Below are 23,200 nucleotides of genomic sequence, written 5' to 3' on the forward strand. Positions count from 1 at the left end.
AACAATACAAAAACTGAAAAAAAAAACATGCCCAAACTTGCGGGAAAACCGCAAGGTTGACAACACTGTTAACGACTCTCACTGGCATGGTCTGAACTGTGTTGCCGCAAAATTTTCCTTAATCCTGTAAAGTTCGAAAACCGGAAAAGGATTAGGTCCGATAGTAGGTTAATCTTAAAACAAAATCTCGTAAATTCGTTTTGACGACGACGTAAGTGAACAACAAAAATGATTCAGCAGTTCTCCTAAATATCGATTAGTGACAAACGAATAATGATTTCGTTGCTTGCATAAAAAAGCAGTGAATAACGCTCATTTGATACTTATTTTTAAAAGGAATGGGTATAAGCATTCGATATTCAGAAAGCAACGAATAACGCTATCGAAGAGTGACAACTAGTCGTTATTTCCAACCCTGCCTAGGTCGGCTACTCCAATGGTTAATAATAAATTCACTTAAAACGTTAACGTTTCTGTAATGGTGCACAACAAAAATGCGAACGCTAAAATACATTACCGTGACCTGTATGATGACAGAAAAAAAAGAAATTTAATATTACTTACAATTATACCAACGGTACTTGCATACCGTGTCTCCCCATACGCACTTTGGCAGTTAGGCTTACCTCTTTGCAATTTCAGTAACACATGGTTTACGTTTTTTTAATCAGCAAAAATGTTTATCTAAAGTTGCACACAACTATCAGTTCCAAACTCGAGAGTACAAAACGTTAAGTGCACTAAACTACATGAACCATCTTGCATTTGAGCGTCGTTTAGTTAGTGAAATATTTAAATCAAACTTCTGTTGTTACTTGAAATGTCTAATGACGAATTCAATTTTCAGTGAAGGTAGCTCAAGAGCAGTCACGTGATCCAAACCACTCCTTACGTCAAATTGAGGAGCTCATGGACAAGTTCCTACAGCAGGCTTCCGAACAAAGAGTAATTGTTATGAACTAAAACTTTCTTAAACTTGTATTTCATCTAATTAACCAATTTTGAATGCAATTTTATTGTTGTTATGAAGCTTGTGTTAGGCATACGCTTGTTTTCATTCTGACCAAGAAATCAGTTCTTTGCATTGCAATCCTTTTTAACGTTGAGTTGGTACTTATTATGTTGATTGTTGCAAGTCAGGTTAAAATTATCTTTTCATGCTTTGTTTGTTTCGTGCGCATGCGCATTAACAGTCTCCTCAGCAAAACGACGACGATTTGATGTGGCGATACTTGAAAGATCACAAACAGAATGTCATGTTAAGAATCATGAAAGAACTAACAGAGGTAGAGCTTTTGTAGTCAGCAGCTTAATTTGTGAACAAAAAAATGATCACTCGGTATTATTTGACACTTTTGTACTTGTCCACGGTCTTAAGTACAGTACAGTAATTCAATTTGCATTTTGCAGAGCAGCTTGTTAAATGATAGTCAATTTGAAGCCTATTTTCTGCGGAAGTTTAGCTGATATACTGTAGTATTTTAATATAATTTTATCACAATCTGATTATGCAATAAAAGAAGAATAAAACGCTACAATTTCAAAATGCATGCTTTTGGAATGCTTGGCTGGTGTGCTTAAAGTATTGTGATAGCTAACTGTCGGTGCAGGACAACTTGCATCAAAACTTAAAATTTAGGGTTCCTATTGTATCAGCACGAAGCTTATGTTAAGCAATCATTTCAATTTCATCATTCATACTGTCAAGTGTCAATCATTGTAGAATGTAAATGAATTGCATTTATTTAAGTGGCAACGTTGCGCACTTCGTCGTTCGTATAAAGCAGAGAGTTTGTCAAGCATTTGTTAAGGATTTCCTTCATTTTTTTTTCATTTTTTCCACTTACCTGTTAAGTCATCCAGTGCGCGCAAGCCAGCTGTGCTACTTGGTAAAGAAAAGATGGGCAGCCAAAGATTTTTTATTAGATATTTGCTCAACTGCATCACACTGATGGGCTACACAAGAGTGTGGTGCGCTCTCCTGACTAATCAGATTGAATTGTTCCACACTAAGCGTAACCTATTTTAGTGTTTCTCTATGTATGTGAATTGTATGCTATTGTGATTATTGTGATTAGGCAATGTTATAAAATATAATTGGCAAATAAAACTACCTTTCCTTCTCTCTGCAAAGCGTATCCTAGTTGACCAATTTGATGGGACGTAATGAACACAACGCAATTCATGACATTGTTTGCGCACTTCGATCTTGAAGTATTGATGCAATGGTGCATGTAACATGTATTGTATACGTCTTTATTTCATTTATTTATGCATGGTGACTGGGTTGCAAACACAAGAGACTTGCTTGTGTAATGTACCGTATAGCATGTCTAAGTCTTATACAAAATCTATCATAAGCCTTTCTACACTGATCATGTGACGACCGCGTGTTTAACCATATTGCTTGCTCAAACATTTGTTTTAGACAAAAATGCTTTTAAAAAACGCTTCATTCGACTCAAGCTCTGTTGCTATCATGAAATTTATTAAGTGAACTACACTTGAGATTAAGTTGTAAAATTTAAAGTCTTTTTTATAAACTTTATTTACAATGCATCAAACGATAGTTTCTTTAAAGTGTTTAGAGACCCGTAATACTTCTTTTGTGAAGCTAATTTCATTGTTTACAAATCTTTAAAAACAAACATTTTTGAGATGTTTTATCACTGGCAACAAGCAATAAATGATGATGCAGCTGTAGTTCAGCACTAAATTTTATTAAATTTGAACATTAATACATTTCTTTTGTAGTCTATATTTTTAAAACTGAAAATGACACCACTTTATCTGTATGAGCCACACTATTGGATTCAAAATAAAAACCCTTCCATTTTTTTAATCTTTTTAAGTTAAGTTGATAAAACGTATGGCGTAAGTTTTCAAGATTTTAACTTAAAATGGATCAATATTTGAATGCTTAGCCCATTTAGTGTGTCAGTTTAGTCCAATGGGTTCATCTCAAAGCAACTCAAATAATTTTAATGAAACTCTTCGTGCAAAGATTTGTCTCATTTACTCTTTTCTTGTTTATGCCTAGACCAGTGACGCAGCTTTAAAGAAACTTTTACCTTTAAAGGGTAAAGGAAACTGCTGGGGGAGGGGATATTTTAATGTTTGAATTAAAGAGTTTGTTTATATAGCTAAATAAAACAAATATATAGCTATTGAATGCAGCCAAATATTTATGAAACGTCTTTCAACATATAATGCAAGGTCATTAAAAGGTTGCAGTAGTACGGTAGCAAAGACACATTTTTGAGGGCAAGATAATGTTGTTTTTTTTTGGAAAGCGGTTACTCCTCCAACCCCCAGTGGTTACTTTCCTGACGTAGACCTAAAATTTTCATGCACGCAAACCTTGTGCGTAGTGCTACAATGACTGTGTATGAAAATGCAATCTCGAACCACGCGAAATGTCAATTCCGCAAGACAAGATTCACCTGCCCATCAAACAATAAGAACGCATTTAATTGAAACCGATCTTTCTCCCATCATCCACATTCCACATGTTTCACATTATGAGATAAAAAGTTCCAATAATCAAGAATGTCTCCACTACGAAAATGCCACAGTAGCATGGCTCAGTTGAAATTTTAGTTTTCACCAGCACAAACAATTGCCCATTGGAAATAGCTTACACTGTATAGCCTAATATCTTAAAACCGAGAAAATCTTAGAGATTTTCAGATTTTGACTCAATTATATTTTGTGTATCACCCATTACATTGATTAATTATAGTCAGTGGCGTAGCCAGGAATTGTGAAAAGGGGGGGAGGTTTGACGGGCGAAGCCCGGCGGCGTTTTTGGCAAAGGCGACACCCAGCGGCGGGGGGTCTGGGGGGCCTTCCCCAGAAAATTTTGAAAAATTACTTTGAATTTGGTGCATTCTGAGAGCATTTTCAACAAAAATGTGGGTATAAATATTCCTGTAAAATGGTGCTGTCCGGTGGCATAGCAAAAGGATAAGATCATGTTTTTCTTGGGCATTTTTCGGAAAAAAAGCTAAGTTTCTATGTTTTTTTGTTGCTAATTCTTGGCTGAGTTATTTGAATGTTTGGTATTGGCAAAACTCGCTCTTTTAATGCAGTTTCGTTTAAAATTAGGCAAACTTTGTTTTAGAGACATAGAGACTGAAAGCATCATTTTCAATATCATGACGTCACGTGCGTGCCAAAGGGGGGGGTGTGTAACCCCCAACCCCACTCCCCCCCCTTGGCTACGCCACTGATTATAGTATTGTTTAATTTGCACGAAAGTAATTAAATTTTTATACTTGTTTTTCTTTAAAAACGCAACATTTTCAATAGCATACGAAAATAAAACGATAGTCGGGCTGTAAAGTCGAGCGAAAATTGTACGACAGCGACTCCTCGATTCATAACTGGCGACTCCGACCCCGGATACGCCAAAATCTCCCTGACTCCACGACCCCCAACTACACAGCCCTGGGAATGATCGTTATGAGTGATTTAAAAGCTTTTCTTATTCAAAATATTGTAATTGAATTGAATAACACTTGAACGACTAAAGTCTAGCTATAAAAATTTTGCCTTTTTATTTTCAAAAATTATGCTTCAACAGCGTATGCTTGATTAGCAACGTGCCAACGTGTAAGTATGTCTTACATTAAGAAGCCATACATTACACTTTACCAATACAAATCAAACAAATTTTGTTCATTCAACCAAAAAAATTCACAATTTTTGACTGCTCAGTCAAGCAACCAATTTGTAGTGGAAAAAATCTAGCATTGCCTTTAAAGATATAATGTGTAAATAATATGGCCATGAACAAACGTTATCTACCATTGTTTTACAGAATGCTAACAGCCAGACTGACCTAAACAGCACAGTATCATCATTCAGAGATGCTGAAACGATGACAGAAGCGTCAGACAGTGAACTTGAATCTTCGCCATCATGTTCAGGTCATCCATAAATTGCAGTGCATTTGTGCTTTTATTCTGTGTTTCCCACTTACATTCATTTTAGCAGAATATGTTGCATGTACAGTATGATCATTTTAACAAAATTTGTTGCAAATACTCTGATTTACAGCTTGCTTGCGGTCTAAAAAAACATAATACCAACAATCAGCTTTTTATAATAATTTGGAGATGGTCAAAAGCTCCGCTTTATTGCTCGCTATTAGCCAAATCAAATTTATCCCCAGAGAATTTACTCCCTGAAATAGAATTGATAAATCGTGTGTTCCCAAAAGGATATGTTCACTTTGTAGCTTCAAACGAAGGCTTAAACAAAAATACGTTGATAGCTTATGTTAACAGAAGTAATAAAATCAAACCACATATCAGTATTACTGTATTACCAAATGTTGTGAAAGCGCAATAACTTTGTTTTTCTTTCACATTAATAGTACAAAATGAAATAGGCCTATATAGAAAAGTTTTTTGTAATTTGCCATAGCATTTTTCGTTAATTGGATTTGAAAGAATGATTAAAACACAACTACAACCCCATAAAGGAACTAATTTGATGCAAGTTATACACTCAGCTATTGTCACTGAAAACTGCTATAAAAGCGTTTAGAAAAAGTTCAAACATGTTACTCTTTCCGTAAAGTGTTGAAACTGAAGTATTAGCTAACTTGCAGCGAGCAAAGTCGCAATTAAATGGATTTGTATTATACAGACTGGTGAAGCAACCGTGATGAACAAAGATTGAAAGCAAATTAAATTTAGCACGCTTTTTTGAGTGTACGTTAATCTGACTACTGTGGATTACATTTTGGTGCAGGTTCCGTGAGATCTCGACGTAGTCAGAGAGCGCCTCTATCCGAAAGAATGAGAAATTTAAGCCCAGAATCGCTACGTGGTGTTTTGAACTCTCAAAAGGTGAGATTAAACAAAAAAACTGGAGTACATTTTTAATTTTGTAAAGCAAAACCGTGCCAAAATATTGCAATCATTGCAAGGTTTAAAATATTCCGGTGGTGTCAAAACCTGACTTAGGCTACACTCGGTGGGTGAAAAGCGTTGTTTGTTATGTCAGCAGTTAATGTTGTCGCAAGCTATATAGTATGCTAAATACCTATTTTCAGTAAAAGTTGTAATTCAAAGCCAAACAAAAAGAGTCGTGTTTTTGCAAATTCATTGTAATAACCAAACGATGACTGAAAAGCCTTGTTATTTATATATTGCTTCTTAAGCTATCGTCCTGATATGTCACATTTTGAAATTGTTGCTAACAGTTTGATTGAATTTTTCTTAAAATTATATCAATTTGCAGATTTTAAAAAATTACATCTTCTCATTTTTCATTGTTGTTGTTGTCTTCAGAAACTAAAGAAGATGAGAAATGTCATTTACTAAATGTCATTAGTTGCAGTTTGTAAAATCTGTAGTAGTCTTAAAAATGTGATAATCCAGGCGTATCTTTTGAGAGTCATTGTCCAACATCATAGTTTGTAAAATAAATGTTCAAAAATACTATTATTTTTCTTGCATTTTCTTTCATAGCTTCCAGGAAGAGATCATCAAATTCTTCAAGGAGTTGTTCGAAAAGACGTGATGCTTGCCGCAGCGGAAGTTAATGCCGTTATGTCAGAGTTGCTTGGTAAAAAAACATCACTCATACCCATCTATTAACTGCCTATCTAAAGTTACATTTTGCCTTTATTTCTACTAAGTTTAATATTGCGGCAGCCACAACAATATGTTTATGAGCAAGCTGTGTGATACTTGTAAGCTACCATAATATCGTATCCATGCGTACTGTCTTTATTGGTGAGTAATTGACCAATTCATTAATTTTTTTTTCGTTGATCAGAAGAGGAAGACAGCGACGTGGAGTGTAGTCAAGAATTTAGCACTGAACTTAAATTCACTGCGGTTGGGGTGAACGCGTACGAGGCGACAACCAAGAGGCGATCTTCCAATTCCGATACAGATGAAGAATCCCACGAAACGGATGACAACTGGATAATACCTCCAAAACGAACAAAATCTATGACATTTACCAAAGTATGAAAATAGAACTGAACAATTTAAGGCCATGACGAAAGCTCGAAAATGAATATTTTGGGGGTTAATGGTTAGAAAATATTTATAGCCTATGTTACCGTATGCACATTGGCGACAATGTAGGCTAGGCTAAGCTTTTAGTGAAGAATGGCTTCATAAATTAATCTAATCACTGACAGCAGGCTATCTTTCATATATCTGATCTAGAATTTTTCAAAGTCAAACCTTGAATCTTGTGAATTGCAATGATCACCTTTAGCTAAGCGATTTGTATACCGCATAAATTCTAAAGCAGTAAAATCCGGGCTAAAGATGTTTGCATTGATCAGAGCCCTTATCTCCCACCTGACGAAACCCCGACAGCTTACTATCACGTCACTGGAGAAGATTCAGAGGACGACATCAATGGTGACGTCATGGAAACGCCAGTGCTTCCTGTGCGCATCAAGTACGTCACTGTTTCATCATGCCTTATGCTTTGATGATAACAAAATTTCAAAACTTATAGCCATGCTCAAAAGAAAAGCATTCAGCTCATATACTGTATTCCGTAAATGTTCATATGTGCATAAGAATTATAGGAACGTGTGCTCATCTTCAAGTTGCAATGGTATTCAACGTCTGCAGACGTTGAATCAATGTAAAAATGACGGATTTTGCTGTCTAGATATAAAGTATCTTCAACAGGTAAAAAAACTCAACAAAGCAGTGGCTTTCACACTTGAAGACTTTTCGTCACGTTCCAGAGTGGACGTGTGCTAAGCCAAACGGTTGAAACGATCAGTGTGGTAGAAAAATACATCACAAAACTTCTCAACATTGATGAACTAAACTTGTTTATCGTGAACACCAAGTATTGCTAGTTTTGGTGTTGAGAAAATTAAAGGGCTTCTAATTTTGAAAACCATTGATTTTTGCATCAGGTCACTTTGACTGGTTGTTGCTTTGAAACGTTTTATACTGAGCACAAACTACCGCAGGTTTCAAAATTTTACTGCATGGTACAATTGTTTTAACAGACGAAACAACTCTGACGTTTCCGCGCAATCTATCGCCAGCAATATCTACGAAATCGGTGAACAAGAACAACCTTTGACCCGTCGGGAGATTATTTTGCATTCTGATGAGATCGCACAGTCTCTGAGCAATGAACTTGACGAAACTAAACCAATACCAAAAAACGTAAGTCGAAATTTTACGGGCCGCGTTGTTTAAAGCATAAGCAACATATATCGTTTGCAACAACTGTAGCATTTATCTAACTTTTCCTCAGCGAATAGTCATTATTAATTGTATCCTTTTTTTAATTCAAAAACACAATGTGTGTTTTTGAAGGTTGGTTATAAAAAAAATAATAATGTATTTTACCTCATCGATCAATACATTTTAGTTTAAGAGATTTCACCTAGTTTTAAGTAGTTTTTGAAATAAATATTTTATTGAGTCATTAAAAGTAATTGTTCGTGATTATGCAAAACTCAACTGAAGCCACGTATGGCTTGCGTTAGTTAAGTAAAATAAAAAGTCAAAGTTAATCGCTCTTAGTCATTATTAAATTTAAAAAGACATGTTGCTTTCTGCTAACGTTTATATTGTTATGCTAAAGAAAACGTTGTATCAAAAATATACTTGTTGGCAGTGCCAGTGGCGTACACAGGATTTTCTCAAGGGGAAGGCCATTGACAGTAGCGTAGCCATTTTAAAAGGGGGGGTTTTGACGACCGGCGGGCAAAGCCCGACGGCGTTTTCGCCTAAGACGACACCCAGCGGCGGGGGTCTGAGGGGCCTCCCCCAGACAATTTTAAAAAATTACTTTGAATTGGGTGCATTCTGAGAGCATTTTCAACAAAAATGTAGGTATAAATATTCCTGTAAAATGGTGCTGTCCGGTGGCATAGCAAAAGGATAAGATCATGTTTTCTTCGGCATTTTTCGGAATAAAGCTAAGTCTCTATGTTTTCTTGTTGCTAATTCCTGGCTGAGATGTTTGAATGTTTGGTATTGGCAAAACTCGCTTTTTTAATGCAGTTTTGTTTAAAATTAGGCAAGTTTTTTTTAGACTGAAAGCATCATTTCCTAGCATAAAGAGACTGCAAGCATCATTCTCAATATCGTGACGTCACACGCGTGCCAAATGGGGGGGTTGTAACCCCCAACCCCCCCCCCTGGCTACGCCACTGGCCATTGATATCCCAGACGTCTTCATGATATCCCAGTATGGTTTTAGTTTAGACTTTATCCATTTCTTTCTCACTATAATAGGCTTACAGAACACTATGCTACATTGGCATACCTGGGGTGGGGTAGGTGGATAGGGCTATGTATTTCGTATTGGCTTAGTCTATAGAACAACATTGTTAATTGCTTTGACAGTGCAATCCAAAACATATTAAATGCTTTAATCTACGTTGTTAACTACTAAAACATTTTTAAGGGGGGGGGGGGGGCTTGGGCCAATGCCCCCCCCCGTCCCCGTCCCCGTCCCCCCCCTGCGTACGCTAGTGCGTGTTGGTGAAGTAAATTTCAATGTTATCAAATTTTTAGAAAAATCGTTGCAATACTGATGAGACCTACTGACAGGGGTGCAGTCAGGAGGTGGAAAAGGGGGCAATTGCTCTCCCCTCCTCTGAAACATTTTAAATAAAAATTTTACACTCTGTTACAGCATCATTTGACAAAGTTTTACTATTGATTTAGGCTGAAAGTACTCTCAGAATGCACAATTTTAAAGTATTATTTCTTAATTTTCTGGGGAAAGCCCCACAGACCTCTTTGTGGATGCTCCGCCTTTGAAGACTCGTTGCCAGACTCTCCTACATCTAAAAAATATATTTATTCTCCCTTCCCACCTCAAAAGTTTGTGCTAGCTACGCTCCTAAACTTTCCACTAGATGTCGTGACAAGCTATGTTCACAAAAATTAGTCTACGGTATTTGTTTTTTTAAACTCCGCTAGATGACAGAAGCGTTTCTTGTCATTGAAGTCTCCACTGTGTTCAAAATGACTTCCAATAACATAAAGAGACAATATAAAACTAACCATGGCCACCTGGAGATGCGGCCTGATTTGTCACATTTTGCAGATTTTGATTACAGCTACTGCTAGTGCTTGACTGACATTTTTTGAGATGTTTTTACTTTTTGTGGTTTGCAAACGGGACTTTGCAACAGGTGTCACCATGGCCACCTAAAGATATGGCCTGATTTGTCACATTTTGCAGAAATTTCCAGGTTTTTCTAACTTTGGGCGAACGTTTAAATAAATTTTTTTTAAAATTAGATTTTTACGCTTTCTTTATTCTTTTCCCCAGATGACACAATAGGTTTTAACATCCTCACATGTTGAACAACAAAGAAAATTTGATTTCGAAGATTTTAGTCAGACTGTTAATTTTCAATAACAGTCTGATTTTACGTTTTTCAACTTACTTTTTCTCATTTGCTACTGCTTCCCCAAGGCTACAAAAAGTTTTATGTCATTAGGACACCGCAAAAAGTAAAAACACCTCAAAAAATGTCAGTCAAGCACCAGCAGTAGCTGTAATCAAAATCTGCAAAATGTGACAAATCAGGCCACATCTCCAGGTGGCCATGGTGTCACTATAGGCGAAGTGTCACTATAGCCAAAGTCACTATAGGCGAATTCTACTGTACATCTGAAATTCCAAGAGAAGTTAAGTAAAGATTGAAAAAAAAACGTTGGAGGCAGCCACAATAATTTAACCCTGGCTCATTTCCGCAAAATTGCCTGCATTTGATAGATTGATTAAGTCTTTATCCTCGGACTGGCAAAACGTCTGATAAGTTATGCCAGGTTGTTTCGCATACTTGTAGAGGCTTTGAACCATTGACTCAGGGCCGGTCACCGAGATTGACAGATTGAAGTTTTCCGATTGTCGGAGTGTTGTTGCTGGGGAATTATTCCATCCATTAGATGCCGCTGAATGGAGAGCATTCCTTATCGTGCGTTGCTCAAGCGCTGGCGGTAACACTAACAATTCTATTATTTATGTTAGTCTCCATCATTGCCCACTGTTGAGGAAGATTCTATCATTCCTCTCAAAAGAACTGTGACCACCCAGTATCGAAAAGCTGTGAATGTCAATGCTGCAATATCTGAACTACAAAGGTACGTCTTTGGAGTTCTAATGCAAAAATGCCATGACAGGATTATTGGTTTCGTCCGGTGTGAAATATTGATAATGCTAATGTATATCTTTCTGCTTGAATTGTTTCAACAATAAGCTATGAAATTAAATTTTGCACAATTAAAGTAGCCTATCGTTTCAAAAATTGTAAAATCGTTAATTGCGAAAACAACTTACTCACAAATTCTGAAACTCTTTTATTCTAAAAAGTCCATTTTATAAAGATTGAAGGTCAATAAAGTACAAGTCATTGCACATACGACTAAACAATTAAATTAAAATTATTTGCAAATATGTACGAATTGTTTAGAATGCAACGAATTTCTCAAGACTCGGCGTATCATTCTGACGTCACTAAATCACGTGATTCTGATTTGTCGTCACAAGAAGGCAGCATAGCAAGAGCACCAAAGTGAGTTTCATTTGGCTGTTCCAAATAATAAATTCAAGAACAATAACTACGATTAGTTGCAAAACGTGGATCAAATGTTGATTGAACTGCACAATCAATAGTGCTGTTCGGAACAAACAAGTTGTGGCAATTTTTTTTGCTATGTAAACTGAGCGAAATAGTTTACCTTTCATTTTTTTAGAATTCGATGTAGTGTTCAAAGGCACTACAATATTATACAGACTTAGAATTAGTCTAAAATATACGTTACCGGTATCAATGTGTCATTACAAGTATAAATAAAACTCGTGTTGATTTTTTAAATGCTTGGTTTTTGATTTGTTTTTGAATTTTTATCCTCGGACTGACAAAGCCTTTGATAGGTTATTCCTGGTAGTTTCGCATACTTGTAAAGGCTTTTGACGCAGGGCCGGTTACCGAGATTGACAGAGTGAAGTTTCCGATTGTTGAAATGTTGTTATTGAAGAATTATTCCATCCACTAGTTGCCGCTGAAAGTATAGCAGTCCTGAAATGAAGCTCGTTTGTATATCTTTTATTCACCATGCATGATATTTGCGTGTTTTCACGTGTAATCCTTGCAATATGGGGAACAACAGACGTTAATTTGTAAAGATAGAGAATTTACAAAGCAATATTAAACTGTAGCTGAAAAAGAAGCATTTGATAAAGACTAAAACTGCAGAGGAAGCCTTCACACACCATATTTAAAAATCCTTATATGGCAAAATTGAATCACATAACTTATGTGATGAGACCACACTTTGCTTGCTCTTCAGCATCTACTCAATGTCCTCTAGGTCTAGAAAAACTTTGACAACGTTTTAAAAGGGATAACCTTTCGGCCACAAATGTAAAAACGACGACGATTAACAAGTTGTTTTTGTTTGTTCCTAAAGTACAAAAGTTGTGTTAGCCTGCAATTAAATAGCTATAGTAAGCTAATGTTCATCCTAAATCATATAAATTAAACATAGTAGCCTATCGGAAGAGAAGTTGCTTTTTTTGAACCAAAAACAGGCAAGGCACAACAATACAACACCCATCAGGGTTGAGTATTATAACAATACATTTCAAACTCTTGATGAGGGCTGTTAAGCCGAAAACGTTTGACTGTTAAAACTATTTGTAAATATGTAAAATACACTGTTATAATTCTCAACTCTGTTGTATTGTTGTGTCTTGCTTGTTCTCGTCATTTAATTTAAAAGTTTTGAAACAAGGTTAAATAGAGGTAGATTTAATAAAACTGGAATACAAAATGATATTATACAGCCACAAATTGCTGATGGGTGAAAATTACTCGTAAAGTGCATTTTTGAAAAGTTGAATAGATGTTAACGAAAAAAAAGGTAAAAATCCGTATTTTCCATCCTACACGACTGTGACTTTTGTTTTGGTTATGTGTATAATGCTGTTATCTCTCATGTTCCAACGTCAAAACTTTATGGAACGTAAAACGATTGTTCTTTTACAACTTTTCTACTATTTTTGTTTGCTTAGACGGTCGGTAGGAGTCCACAACACAACAAGTCCCCTTGGAGATCTAAAAGCAGCACAAGTGTTTCATCAGAAAGAAAAGAATGAGGTTAACCTTTAACATACCAAGCGGGGTCTCGTAGGGACCCCAGAGGTGATTTTTTTTATCTCCCGCCTTACCTATAGCAACAATTTTTCTCATTATCTTTGTATGTGTCATAAATTTAAGCAAGTTCGGTATAGTGCAACAAAAATTAAAAAATTATTTGAAACATATGCAAAAAACAGCATAACGTTACCTGGGGTCCTGATGGGACCCCCCTTGGTATATTACGTTACAAATGCTGAATGTTAACCAGTTAACTTCACGCGAAAAATGTCCTTACATTTTGCCAGAGATTGAGAATTTGATGACAAATCAACACGTAGTCAAAGAAAAGAAAATGCTAAACTTGCAGCTTTTCGCGAAATTTGAATGGATTTATAGAAAACTGCAAAAAACTCTATAAGCCATTTGAAGAAGTAACGGTAGATGAACAATTAGTCTCTTTCCGAGGGAAATGTCCAATGAGAGAGTATATGAAGTCAAAACCAGCAAGATATGGAATTAAAGTGTGGGCAGCTGAAGACGTGAAAACCACTCGCCTGTAGAATCTTCAAGTCTATACTGGAAAACTTCCTAGGAGTGCACCTGAGAAAAATCAAGGACGTCTGGTTGTGTGTACTGTGTGACATGATGAAATCACTGTTTGCAACTAGAAGAAGTGCTACCACAGATATTTTTTTTATACCAGTGCCAACTGCAGAATTTTTGCTCCAGAAAAATATCACCAAGACAGGAACACTGAGCAAAAAATCAGATATTCCTGCAGTTATGGAAGTTGCGAAGGGACGATATGTTTTATCGTCAAACTTTATCTTTTCAGATGAACTGTCAGTTGTAAGCTATGTGCCTAAAAAAACAAGACGGTTCGTTTACTATCTTCTCAGCATCTTGATAATTCACTGTCTAATGAAGATCACAAAAAACTCAACATGATACTTGAATATAACCGCACAAAAGGCGGAGTGGATGATGCAGACAAGTTGGTGAGTGAATATTCTTGTGCCAGACGAATGTCAAGATGGCCTTTCCGACTTTTTATGAACGTGCTTGACATTGGAGCCCTGAATTCCTATATCACTTGGATGTTCATAAACAGAGACTGGAACAGTAGAAAATCTAATCGAGGATTATATTTCTTGATGGAGTTAGGCAAAGAATTAACGAAACCTAATGTCTTGCGCAGAGCATGTAATCCATCTGGTTTTCAGCTGTACATCGTTAGAGCTATTGCAGTTATGGGAGTTTCTGTAGGTCGGAACACTGAAGCTTCAAATATATCCTCAACGTCAAGGCAGCCAGTGACGGAAGAGAGGAAGATGTTTTCAATGTCCTTGAAACAACAATAGAAAAGTTAACATTATATGCTCCAAATGCAAACGTTTCGTTTGCGAACAGCACTGAGTCACCAACCCAACTGTGACAAGTGCAAAAGAATGTGAAGATGACAGTGGATGAACTGTGCGTTTATGAATAAGATCTTTTGTCTAAGTAATTTGTAGAAACACATGTGTTATACTATATGTGATGCTAAGACTAAAATTTTAGTTTTTATAACACTTGGGGTAACAACAGGGGTTTGTTACAGTGTCATAAAAATGGCATCTGCTTTACTTACAATTTCAGCAATCTTCCTTTGTTACATTAGCTGTATAAACTTTAATCTAAGTAGCCTAAGGATGAAGAAAGTAGACAACAAGTTGGCTTGTGCTTTGGTGTGCCGGTATACAGATTGTATGTATTGTGAGACAACGCAAAACTGGCTCAGCCAATTTGCCGTTTTTCATTTTCAAGGAAGAATGGCCTCCTTCATCCACAAACCTGAACCCCATAGACTTTGGCATCTGGTTTTACCTGGAGAGCAGGGTTTCGACTAAATACCACCAAAGTTTGGAAGCAGTGAAGAATAGTCTGAAAAAAGAATGAGCCAAAATACCTCAAAAAGTTATTCATGACTCTTGCAGGTCCTTTTTGAAGCGTCTCCGACTTGTTATCGACGCAAATGGCTGACACATTGAGTAAAACTTGTTTTTCCTAAATATTTAATTATTTGACAATAATATTATATGTTTATTACTCAATTATTATCTACCATTCGTTAAATACATTTGTTTGAAGTTATAACGTTAATTATAGATGACCCTATATATACTGTATACATTAAGCAATAGAAACGATGGGGTCCTTGGAGGACCCCACCTTGGTAAACGACGTTGGTGAGCTAGGCTTGGTATGTTAAGGGTTAATAGAAAAACATTTCTTTCAATGCGTCAATGCTGTCTTGTCGACTGGCATGGCTTGGTGTCACTGTGTAAACACTTCATTTATGAAATTTATAATATACAGTAATGTAAATCTGAAGGTTTTAAAATTGTCAGCTTCTCTTATGCATAGTGCAAAGATTCCAAGCTAACCTTTTGGCAGTTTGGAAGCAAGGTAAAATCGTGTTGACCTGATTCAATTTTATGAGATTTAAAGTTTTATTAACGTATAAATCATATTGACTTTAGGGCCGCAAGATTTTTTGATTTTTTTTCAGGAAAACTTCATTGATGAAAAGTTCCTTGAGGCATTCGAACGAGGAAAAGTAAGCAACTAAGTCTATTAAATAACTATAATTGATTTAAATTTAGAATACTTGTAAGTTTTCTGTTTGTAAAATTTTGTATCTTAAGTAGGCTGATGAACGTAATTGATATTTAAACCGATAAAGCTCACAGTCTAAATCACTCAATTATAATAGCTTCTTGAAAACGTTTTTAGTATATTCAAAAGTTGAAAATGAAAAGCATGCAGTAGGCTAATCTAAGCTAGTTGATTTCCAAAAAAACGTTTTTTTTATAACGTAGTTGTGCTTTTACGAGAAACGTACTTTTACGATACTAAAACTTCTGTAAAGCATAATCTAAGCGTTAGTTTCGTCCCACGTAGGCTAGTCGTACAAATCCTTGAAATTCGAAACGAATTTTTTATCTTAGGCTAAATATAGAATAATGTTAGATCAATGGAACCAGTAGGCCTACAAAAGAAGTATTTTATTCAGTTCGTCTTCTCTGGAGTGTTTATTTAGTGAAAAAGTAAGCTATTACAATTTTTAGTTTTAACTTTTTCAAAAACTACCATTTATTTTCGGTCTTTATCTTCTTCAAGGAAAGCATTAAAAGCAGACAGACGACGTCAGATGAAAGTGATGACGATGAAATGGAAATCTCACAAGTAAAAATAAAGAACGATCAAAATGACAAGGAATCTTATTTTCTTAATACCATAGGTAGGTTGTGTTTTAGGCCTATTGTTACAACCAAAGTACGTAACGTGGCCAAGTGCGAAGACAATGCAGTTTTGTCAAACTTTTAATATAATTTCGTTTTTTTTAAAGAAGCTAAATGCATTTTTTTAGAGTTCGAAGTTATCGAAACAAATAAACAAGAACGCAAAAAGGAAGTCGCAAATTCAGCTACTTTGGAAGCAAATAAATCTGATATTGCAATATCCCCATCTCAAACTCATACCGAAGAAAGGCATCCTCATAAAGAACAGAAGCATGCTTATCGTGGTGACGTCACTGATACATCATCATCGTCGTCATCAGACTCTAGTGAAGATGAAAGTGAAATTGGATTTCGAGCTACGGAAAAGGTGGATGGAGACAAACCACAAACTGTACACTTCAGTAATATTAAAACAAAACCTTCCATACAATCAAGCAGCGATGAAGCAAAAGAGGTATGACAGCACGTCAGCATTAGAAACTTTTAGGTCTTCAACTTCGCAAATGTTCTACAAGATCTTGGTAAATAAAAAAGACTCACGATTGCCTACTATGTAAGCTCACAGGCTAAAGTAATTTTGTTATCAATTTTACGCATTTAAATGCAAAACTGATGTAAAAATAACCACCTTTTTATCGTCATTATTTACATACAGTTTTTACACGATTTTTACAAGATTTTCAAATTGACAGCCCAACAACATCGTATGTTGATCTTAACATTCCAAAGTATTGAGCGTTGTCACATCAAATACAGAATTAAAGATTGTATAGATATGCCTGTCGTAAAAAGTGCACCTCTGTGCGATATTGTTCATTGCATTTGTCCGTATTCTCGAAACCCTGGGGGGTCAATAAAACCTGTCTACCCACTGAAGCCAGTTCGAATATTTACGGTAAATTTTACTGAACATAATTGAGCTAGAGTGCTGTGAAAGAACAGATCTAAAATGTGTTATTTCGAAGTAAACTTTAAGACCAAACAACTTTGGAAACAAGATCAATATAAAAACTTTACAAATTAAGTGCTTGTAGTTAAGAATGCTTTTTGCAGTGTATAGAAAGGCAACTTGTCTAGGTCTCTATAGTTAAGGCTGTAAAGTTACGCATAGCATAGGTATAATAGGCTATATTGGTCACAGTCGCAGCAAAGCAAATAGAAGGTTGTCATCGCCTTTGTTTCAGCTTAAATGGTCTGATCCATAATTCTTTATGTTTCTGTATTTAGAGAAGATCAATCGATGAAATTGTGCGAGACTTGCAGCATGCTGGCCTAGAAGCCACAAAGACTAAGTTTAGCAGATCCTCGTTAAACACAACTCCACAGCAGGTTTGTTAAAAAGCAAAAAAATTGCCTGTAGCCTATAGCATAGCAATTAAAGAAACTCAAAATTTGAACAAAATCAAAGCATTGTATCTACTAACTGGTGCAAGACTCTGTTTGATTCTTGGCCTCAGTGTTCTGAAATAACCGCATTATGAATGCTAATTTTGCAGACCCATGTAAAACTACAAGAAAGAAATAACAAACTCTACAGTTCGCCTCCTGAAGTCTCAACCGGAGAAAATGTAGATTGGAACCAGTACGGATTCACTGTGGATCCAGGTGAGAAAGAGCATCTCTGTTTTGTTTGATTTGAAGAGTCGTGCTTTGCTATTATAAATAGGCTAGTTAAATGCAAGAGCCGATAAGCTTATTAATTGTCGACTAGGCTATAGCCTACTATTTACCGTTACATAGCCTACAACACAGAACATGACCTATTGCAGCAAATTTAAAGAGGTTCAGTTTTAAAGTATCAAAACGAGTAATTACATCTAACAGTTTTTCAAGTAAACCATTCCACTAAAAGCATGACATAAAACTTTTGAACACTTTCCGCTTTTGACACATTTTTATTTTCACAGCTCACTACAAAAAAAGTCCAAAACATGTACGCCAGGTTTCTTTATCATCGTTGGTTTTGTCTGGTAGGTGTTTCACTTTGGATTTTGTAGTTAGCTTTATGCCTAATTTCTTCCTGCTTCTACTAGCAACATAACTAGCCCATTTAAACTTTACTGGATAAAATCGTTCAAAGAGTCGGGATGTTATTTAGTGCTTTTATTGTAGAATGCTCTGACAAGTTAGTAGCTGGCTATTTGTGATAATAACGTATTCCAAAATACACTTCCAGTTTAAAATAAGATATACGATAAAATGATCATGAGCTAGCCGAAAAACACTTTTATGCGGTAGCCAACGTCATAATTCAAAAATAGGTCTAAGATTACTTCAAACAGATTTCAAAACTGAAATTTCATTATACAGTAAATCAAAATGTACCTTTTTATAACCGATAAAACATAGATTTATATACACTAAGCTACATTTGTAAATGTCTATTGTTCGAATATCAGTTTTCCGTCAATTTGAATTTCTTGAAAAAGTTTCGTTGTTTAAACAAATGTAAAATGATTTTAGACAACGAATCAGTCCATTCGTCTGACATACCGTCATCTCAAACAAGAGTTGCTTCTCCAGCCAGGTAATTGTGATGTAGACCAGTTGTAGTGTTTAGGGGGAATGTGAACCCTTGGGATTGGATGCATCATTAGCGGATTATCCATCGATTGAAATCGATGAACTGAGCAGTTTAAATGCAAATGAATTTATTTTTTGATACACCAACCAAAAGCAGATGATTAAAATCACACATCACTGAACCACAAATAAACCTTGCTCAAACTGATTTTCGATTACTTAATTAAGCCTAAGCATGATTAAGTTAATCGGCCGCTTAAAATACCCGCTGTTGGAGCGTCTAACTTTTAAAACTTCCCTTTAAAATGAGTGCAACCACTGCAACGTTACAATATTTCTTAATTACTGTATAATCATGTTAGCCTATCATTATTACTGGTCCAACTATCGTGAGGCCGAACATGTCCCAAATGGGAAGATTGAAGTTCAAAGTTTTTCGTATGATATTGCTACAGACAGTGATGGGCATTATCGGCGATAATTTATTGGCGATAATTATCGGCGATAAATTTTTATCGCTTATCGTTATCGCTTAATTATTTTTTCAGTTATCGTTATCGCCAAAGGCAATATTTGATTATCGCCGATAATTAATTTCCGATAAATTTTATTTCGGATCAACACACAAGTGGAAAGAACATGAAAAGTAATATTTTTACTAGCCACCTAGTTCATGAAACTAAAATTAAAACCAGTTCTTCTTCAGTGCCTGAAGTGTGTGTGCACAGGTCGTTGTCATGGGAGGGACACGCCCCCTGCAGCGACGGCCCTGACAACACAATAATTTTTAGAGTTGCAAATTGCAATGCAATGAAATGCATGCAACAAGTCTCTTGTTGTTTTGCTGCAATCGACAATCGCGAGTGAATTTTACAATTAAAATGTAAGCGCACATGCGGTACAGATTCCTTTGAAGCAAAGCGAAAGAAATTGGCAAGTGGTTTATGAAAGTGTCGCAATACGAGGCCGCCTTTACATCGGAAACATGGTCTTTCGCGCCACCATCACTGAAACAAGTCATTGCAGAATATGATATTGCTTAAAGTATTTGACATGCAGACCGACATCACACTTTTTGCATCTTGTAGTAGTTTTTGCATGACAATAGGCGCATCGAGTTACGTGGTAAAATTATGCTAAATACAGTATAACCTTTCTCATTTACCTATGCTGCATAGCCGAGTGGTGAGAGCGCTGGAACGGCAATCGAAAGGGCGCCAGTTTGACACCGCTCATGAGCATACAGTTGCGTATCGAGTTGCGTGGTAAAATTATGCTAAATACAGTATAACCTTTCTCATTTGCCTATGCTGCATAGCCGAGTGGTGAGAGCGCTGGAACGGCAATCGAAAAGGCAGGACACTGTCTTTCGCAGGACACTTAAAGGCATGCTTGCAGGTGGACATGAAGATTGGCTTCCTTGCCTTACCGTCCACTTAATCTAAATCTTCAACCACCGGGCGTAAGCCTGGATACGACGACGATTTACCTAGCCTATGCCACATAGCCAACGCTCAATCCAATATTTTTATTCCCGCTAATAATACAGTGCCTATATTGTAATTCCTATCTCAACAACTCAGCGTTCTGCCATTGCTTTAATGATGGTGTTCACAAAGAAAACAGAAAAATTTATCTGAAATTATCAGTAAATTACGATAATTATGTTATTGTTCTTGAACAAACACGACTAATTTGACAAGTTTGATGGATTTCACAGTATGCACATTTTTACTACCAATAACGCTTAAGATTACGTACTGATAAATTTTCAAGCATTTTGCGTTTTTTGGAATTTTTTCAATTATTGCTGGCTTTGCTGTAAACAGCCCGTAGAAAGCAAAATACAAAGTTTGGAATTTTTTATGGTATTTTCATTTGATTTAATTATTTTGCCTACTGCACGTAAGCGGCAGTGTAACTCAATTGATAAAAGCATCCAACTGGTATCTGAAGGAGTGAAGGTATAATTATAAGCACGGCGGTTACCTCAGTGGTTTGATTCTGGATCAAGAGGTTGAAGATTCGATACCTACTGCCGCTGTTGCGATTCTATTCATGCATAACTTACAAAAAGTTTTGTCCCTTTACAGTAGGCTACATTATGTTCAATTTTTCGTCATGTTGATGAAAACAGTTCCTGCTGCATGGGGTTGGGGCAGCGCTAATCAAGAAAAAAAAGATTATCGTTATCGGCGATAATTCATCGTTTATCGTTATCGCTTAACTTTTTTTGATTTATCGTTATCGCTTTAGGCATTTTTCATTTATCGATTATCGTTATCGCTTAACTGAAAAATGAGTTCTCGCGCCCAACACTGGCTACAGACTAAATCTATCCCTTGAATATAGGCTAGTATCCCAAGTATGCCATTAATTGTGTTCTACGTTCCCTCGTACCCTCCATTTTCAAATAAAACAACAAAGCACTGAAAAGTTTACTATTGCTCTAATGACCCCTTTAATTATGAAAGTCTATTCTTGAAATTCCTTATTGTGAAATCTATCCTCATTCTTATTAAACCCAATTCGAGTTAACGTATGGTATTCTAAAGAGCATACATAAACCAAAAGCGTCCATTGTCAATACCTATTCCAATATTAGCATTTTGTCTTACTTGGCATCCGTTGTAATTAGATCCTTCAATTACAAATCTACTTCAAAACTAATAAAAGGTTTTATCTGACAATGAGTTCTTGTCTCACATAACACTTTGGTTTTACTTGGCTGCATTTCTGTAAATGCTTCTCGTGCTTTGCAAAGTTATTACAGTCGTTCTTTTTACAGTAACCCTATTGTTGGTGCTTCTCTTCCGACTGTGGCTCAAAGACGCTCATATTTCACAACAAACGAAAAGTCACGCCCCACAGAAGATCATATCCCATCCTACTCGTCAATGAGATGCGACTCGGATTCCGATATGAGCTCTCTAGTAGTTGATAAACTTGGCTACGAAGCAGACACATCAAGCGCGGTGACTACTGGTAAGCATTGCTTGTAGATAAATTATAAGCGTAGCTTATGCTATGAAAACAATTTTTTCTTAGCTTATCAGTTTGGTTCTAAATCGGCCAGCAAAGTAATTGCAAACCTATTTACTAATATGTTTTCGTCCATTTGTTAAGTTTTTATCGCAAAGGTTTGCAGGCCTCAATTTATATTTTGCAACGTTTGTAAGACTTATAGGCTATCAATAAACTTTACTACCAGAGCGTAGCCTACCTTCACTGAGTCGGACTCTTAACTAGCCTAGCTCTCAAGGCGGACTCAGTTCGTGTTAGATTTTGTGATTAGATGAACGCTGAGATAGTATGCTTAAAATCAAAATCAGGAGACTTGTCCAGAGACAGACAACTCTATAAAGTCTAAGTTAATAATTGCAGGCTACTTATTTTTCAGATCGAGAAGTAACTCCACCCATTGTTTCAAAAAACGCTGCAATATGGGAAGAGAGCTCAGCTGATGAAATATTAAAAACTCCAGTAAACGAGTTGTGCTCTCCATCTGACAACTCTAGTTCATCAAGTAGCAGTAACAGTGAAATCGAAGCTTTTCCTGCTTATAAAAAGCGGGAACTTACAATCAACACTGCTGCTTCAGCCACAACTGAAAAAATGATGGAAAACAGCAATTCACCAGCAAGATCCATTTCAGAAAATGAGATAACAAAAGACTTTCAAGCTAAGGCTCTCCCTCTGTTACCAAATATTCGTGAGCATCCTAGAATTACAAAGAATAATTCAAACAGTTATGATGATTTGTCAAGCGAAAGCAATGTTGACATAAATTCTTCCCAAACCATCAGCGCTTGTATTGAAAAATTTAACTCGACTCCTGTCGCAAAGCCACGTCGGACACTACAAAAGTATTCTACTTCCAAGCCTGATTCAAACTTTGATGAGAGGGCTTTTGTTAAAGGATTTATCACCAAAAAAGAATCAAAATCAACTCCGGTTCACCACACCATTCCGGTAAGTTTTCTTACAAAATGATTTCATTACTTTCATCTGAATATAGCCGATGAAGTTAACTTGTTTTATAAACCACTGCAAATGCAAACTACTAACCAGCAGCACTGCGCAGCAGCATTGGTGTGTTGCTGGGTGTTTTTAAAATTAGACAAATTATTTTTTAATGTACTGTAGGCTACAATAGGCCTACCGGTAAGTTGTGGTTTATTGTAAGCCTTATAATAATTATTTAGACAAAAAAGGAATGTTCGAATATCTAGTTCAAAATACAGCCCATTAGTAGACCAGTCATGATTTAACTTGGAAA

The 23,200-nt window shown here is 36.2% G+C and overlaps 1 protein-coding gene across 3 annotated transcripts in view; it reads left to right on the plus strand.

The window, feature by feature from the left end:
* Positions 1-23,200, plus strand: part of LOC145768611 (uncharacterized) — a 32,064-nt gene that overhangs the window by 4,823 nt on the left and 4,041 nt on the right. For 2 of the 3 annotated variants that reach the window (XM_082580148.1, XM_082580149.1), the window contains exons 9-28: positions 848-945; positions 1,194-1,286; positions 4,823-4,931; positions 5,761-5,858; positions 6,483-6,579; positions 6,793-6,986; positions 7,316-7,434; positions 8,006-8,168; positions 11,002-11,114; positions 11,444-11,545; positions 13,048-13,132; positions 15,666-15,713; positions 16,277-16,397; positions 16,527-16,852; positions 17,626-17,727; positions 17,895-18,003; positions 18,306-18,368; positions 18,862-18,925; positions 21,710-21,906; positions 22,322-22,893. In XM_082580148.1, the coding sequence (XP_082436274.1) occupies positions 848-945; positions 1,194-1,286; positions 4,823-4,931; positions 5,761-5,858; positions 6,483-6,579; positions 6,793-6,986; positions 7,316-7,434; positions 8,006-8,168; positions 11,002-11,114; positions 11,444-11,545; positions 13,048-13,132; positions 15,666-15,713; positions 16,277-16,397; positions 16,527-16,852; positions 17,626-17,727; positions 17,895-18,003; positions 18,306-18,368; positions 18,862-18,925; positions 21,710-21,906; positions 22,322-22,893 (2,873 nt within the window). The remainder of the gene's footprint in view (positions 1-847; positions 946-1,193; positions 1,287-4,822; positions 4,932-5,760; positions 5,859-6,482; positions 6,580-6,792; positions 6,987-7,315; positions 7,435-8,005; positions 8,169-11,001; positions 11,115-11,443; positions 11,546-13,047; positions 13,133-15,665; positions 15,714-16,276; positions 16,398-16,526; positions 16,853-17,625; positions 17,728-17,894; positions 18,004-18,305; positions 18,369-18,861; positions 18,926-21,709; positions 21,907-22,321; positions 22,894-23,200) is intronic. The other variant, XM_082580150.1, reaches the window with a different exon arrangement.

This window comes from Aplidium turbinatum, chromosome 4, assembly GCF_918807975.1.
Source record: "Aplidium turbinatum chromosome 4, kaAplTurb1.1, whole genome shotgun sequence".
In the NCBI taxonomy this organism is placed as follows: Eukaryota; Metazoa; Chordata; class Ascidiacea; order Aplousobranchia; family Polyclinidae; genus Aplidium; species Aplidium turbinatum.